Source organism: Dipteris shenzhenensis, chromosome 13 (assembly GCF_047967505.1).
Source record: "Dipteris shenzhenensis isolate YYH24624 ecotype China chromosome 13, Dip_SZ_1.0, whole genome shotgun sequence".
In the NCBI taxonomy this organism is placed as follows: Eukaryota; Viridiplantae; Streptophyta; class Polypodiopsida; order Gleicheniales; family Dipteridaceae; genus Dipteris; species Dipteris shenzhenensis.
Genome location: NC_141608.1, coordinates 17,654,423 through 17,658,458, shown reverse-complemented (window position 1 = coordinate 17,658,458; position 4,036 = coordinate 17,654,423). Strand labels below are relative to the sequence as shown.

At 42.6% G+C, this 4,036-nt stretch overlaps 1 protein-coding gene across 1 annotated transcript; it reads left to right on the top strand.

The window, feature by feature from the left end:
• The first annotated feature begins 587 nt into the window (after nucleotides 1–587).
• Nucleotides 588–2,742, top strand: LOC147895107 (L-gulonolactone oxidase 3-like). Its single transcript, XM_087383786.1, has 2 exons — nucleotides 588–1,518; nucleotides 1,655–2,742. Exons 1-2 carry the CDS (start codon nucleotides 597–599, stop codon nucleotides 2,533–2,535), a joined length of 1,803 nt encoding a protein of 600 aa, XP_087239912.1. The 5' UTR covers nucleotides 588–596; the 3' UTR covers nucleotides 2,536–2,742.
• The last annotated feature ends 1,294 nt before the right edge of the window (nucleotides 2,743–4,036 follow it).

Sequence of the window (4,036 nt, the reverse complement as noted above, 5' to 3'; positions counted from 1 at the left end):
TTTGACACGATACAATATGTCCTTGCTCTTCTATTTTGCCACATCCTCATGATGTGAGATTCTTTGACACGATTCTTATTTCAAGTTTGCACATACATCTAAAGTCAAATTTCTCAGGGAAATTTGACTTTAGATACGATATGTCCTTGCTCTTCTATTTTGCCACAAACTCTCATTTTATTATATGCCTCAAAAGCTCATAGAAATTGGGGGCCACTATGTAAAAAGCCAATATAACACGTGCAATCAAGCATGTTGCCAAAATTTCTTTTTCATACATTGACTAAATGGGAGTCCAAAGTGCCAATTAGTCTTCCATGTTGTAGAGTCCAACATGCCATTTAGTTCTCAGTCTAGGTGCGAATGAATCCTCTAGAAAGTCCAAGGTGCAAATTAGTCCTCTCGTACCTTCATTGATTGGGAAGATGATTGGAAGGTGCTGCTATAAATGAAGTAGATGCCAATGAATCCTCTAGAAAGTCCAAGGTGCAAATTAGTCCTCTCGTACCTTCATTGATTGGGAGGATGATTGGAAGGTGCTGCTATAAATGAAGTCATGTATGGAGTCTGGACGTGAGAGGCAACAATTTTTGAAGATGGGAAGAGTTTGGGTGCTACTCGCAGCTTGTTGTGTGGTGGTGATGTTGTGCAGTTTGAGGGGAGTAGATTGCTTGCACAACCCTCTGGATTGCAACTCCACCGGTTGCATTGTTTCTTACTACCAAAACATCTGGCTTGATCGAACTCCATGCATTGCTCGCACTGTCTTCTTCCCCTCCGATGAATCCCAACTCCTCCATGCCGTCGCCTATGCCTCCCAACACCACCTCAATATCAAAGTCGTCTCCTCCACTTCCCATAGCTCCACCAAGCTCGTTTGCCCTGCTGGCCATCATGGCGTCGTCATTAGCACTCGTGACTACACCCGCCTTATCCATGTCGATAAAGCCGCCCTCACTGTCACTGTTGATGCCGGAGTCCGGCTCAGAGACCTTCTCGATCGCATCGCCCTAGATGGCTTCGCCCTCCCTCATACCCCTATCCTCGAATGGTTGTCTGTTGCGGGCGTTATCAGCACTGGATCTCATGGAAGTAGTTTATGGGGACGTGGGTCCGCTACTCACGAGAGCGTAGTCGGAGTAAGATTAGTTGTTCCGTCCGGGCCAGAAGACGGATTTGCGAAAGTCGTTCTTCTTACGGAAAAAGATGCAGAGCTGAAAGCAGCGAAGGTCTCGCTGGGAGTGCTAGGGGCGATTTCTCAGGTCACCTTAGCTCTGGAGCCCATGTTCAAACGATCCGTTTCGCTTGAGCTTCGAGGTGATCACAACTTGGAAGATGAGATCGAGTCCTTTGCCAAAGCCCATGAGTTTGCAGAGTTGATGTGGTACCCAACCTTGGAAAAGGCATTTTTCAAGCTTGATGATCGTGTCGATGTTGAGGTTGAAGGCGAAGGGGTCAACAAAATTCCTAACCTGCAAGCTATGCCAGTGTCTATCATAGAGGGCATGCGATCAATTGGTAAGACTTTGCCATACGAATCACGAAATTGGCTCTTGTTTCTGCTTGCTTCTCATACGCTCGGTCGCCCCGTATTGATTCCCATGTGCTTTAACTTCCTGGTCCTGATCGATTTGCTATTATGCTGATGTCGCAGAAGAAGCCGTAGAAGCCCAACAGACCGATGCTGGAGTGCTATGCAAAATTTCCGAAAACATTCTGAACCAGCGATTCACTTCGGGAGACGGTCTTCTGAACGATGGGCTGAGCTTCCAAGGATTCCCAGTCGTAGGTTACTCCCATCGTATACAAACCTCTGGTGGATGCGAAGCTCCGTCGTGTGTAGGCGTCCCCGGTATAGAATCTCCAACCGAGTGTTCCGAAGAGCAGTGGTCGACTTGCATATTCGATTCTCAAGTTACGGGCCTCTTCAACTTCGATACTTCAATTACTGTTCCCATATCGCGTATACATGAGGTGATCAAAGACATAAAGAAGATCAGACAAGGCGATCCGACTGGGCTGTGCGGGAGTGGATTCTACGTTGGGTTTTGGCTGCGATTCGTAAAGAAATCAGAAGCGTATTTAGGCGAAAAGGAGGACGGGGTGGTGGTGGAATTCATGTACTACAGGTCAAGGGAGGCCAACAAGCCAAGGGTCAAGGAAGATGTGCTGGAGGAGGTGGAACAGATGCTGCTGGGGAAGTATGGAGGGAAGCCACACTGGGGGAAGAACAGAGATGTAGCATTCGAAGGGATGGAAAGGAGGGTGGTGAATTTGCCAAAGTTTTTGGAGGTGAGAGAGAAGTTGGATCCAGAGTCGTTGTTCTCGAGCGAATGGTCGGATGCATTACTGGGCATTCAGAAACCTGGAGCTCGAGGGGTGCAGATAGTGAGAGACTACTGTGCTCTTGAGGGGCTGTGCATCTGCTCTCAAGACAGTCATTGTGCTCCTGAGAAAGGATACATGTGTAGACCAGGTAAGGTCTTCAAGGATGCTCGAGTCTGCCGTTATGTTCACCTCAAGGACGAACTCTGAACTCCTCCTCTTGTAGAATTTAGAGTATGCTTTCTCTCGTCTATGATCGGCTCAATAACAAGATGTATAACATTACAAGCAAATTTTCAAATAGAATTGCACTAATAAATGTCATGATAATATTGGCGGTTAACAAATGTGTATGTCAAGCGGTGAAGACATTGGACACTCCCATCCTCTTGAGAGGTTGTGCATGTGCTCCTGAGAAAGAATACATGTGTAGGCAAAGCACTGCCTTCAAGGATGTTCGAGTCTACTGTAGCTATATTGACCTCAATGATGAACTCACTCCTCCTCTCTAATATGTATTAAAGCATAGGGATCCCTCCTAGAAAGTGTGAATTTTCAAAGCCTTGATTAATTACACACGTAGAATTAAAATAACTCTATAACCCCAAGAAATAAAGCAAGAGAACATCCTATTTTCCTATGTACCCCCAATTGAATAACTTCCTATTTTGACATGTGTAGGTCATGAATCTTTATCATGCGCAATTATTAAAAACTTCCTTTTTGCAAACATTTGATTTCAATTCTCAAAACATGGAGTTCATTTACATCACATTAAACATGGGCATTGAGAGAGAGAGAGAGAGAGAGAGAGAGAGAGAGAGAGAGAGAGATTGGAATGCATATATATATATATATATATATATCATAATGTATCTTGAAATTGTATATTAAAGGGCTTGGTCAAGTTTCCAAAATGAAGGCATTAATTAGCATTGACTATAAAGTGACTAGATGTACTATCCCTCTCATTCTCCTAAAGTGTGGTTTCTTGCTTCTAGAATTTTAACTTTGACCCCCAAAAAAAAACTTTGACAATCAAAACAAAACAAATCCTCTAGAATTCAAAGTTATTGGTTTTCACCCTCCGTGAAAGGTTTCAAACTTAGGCTATGAATTCCACTATAATGAATGGGACGTTTCTGTTTTCCTTTAAAAATTTATTTTTGGTGAACACTTGTTACTTCATTGTTTTTTTTTTTAAGTATTCAATAGAATATGTTCATGTAGTAGCCTTTTTAAGTACATCATCATTACTTCTGTCACATTGGACCTTTCTATGCTTTTGGTTCCATATCACTAATTTTGGACACATCATCATTACTTTTGTCACATATCACTAACATTTTGCTTCCATATCACTAATTTTGGACCTTTCTATGCTTTTGGACTGAGCCCAAAAACCTCTTCCAAATGAAAATAAGACACTATAATTTTGCAATAGTAAGGCAAATACCATGCTATATAGGAAACACATTTGTACATAAATTAAATGAAAGCTCTAAGAAAAGTAACAACTATGTGCACAGAATATGATTCTACATCTTTATTATGTCTCCCCCTTTAAATGTGTTCCCCCCTTTGAATGACAAGGTTGCAAACCACTATGGCCTTGATGTTAACAAGGTGGCACAATCTCTAATTGTATTGATGCCTATACCAATAGAAATAGAACACTAAATTTTCTGGTTTCTAATTTGGACCTTTAGCA

What these genes read in the sequence shown, in the direction of transcription:
- LOC147895107 (XM_087383786.1), top strand. Translation starts at nt 597, where the DNA reads ATGGGAAGAGTTTGGGTGCTACTCGCAGCTTGTTGTGTGGTGGTGATG. An exon ending in AGAGGGCATGCGATCAATTG is followed by an intron (nt 1,519 to 1,654) that starts GTAAGACTTTGC and finishes CTGATGTCGCAG; the next exon opens with AAGAAGCCGTAGAAGCCCAA.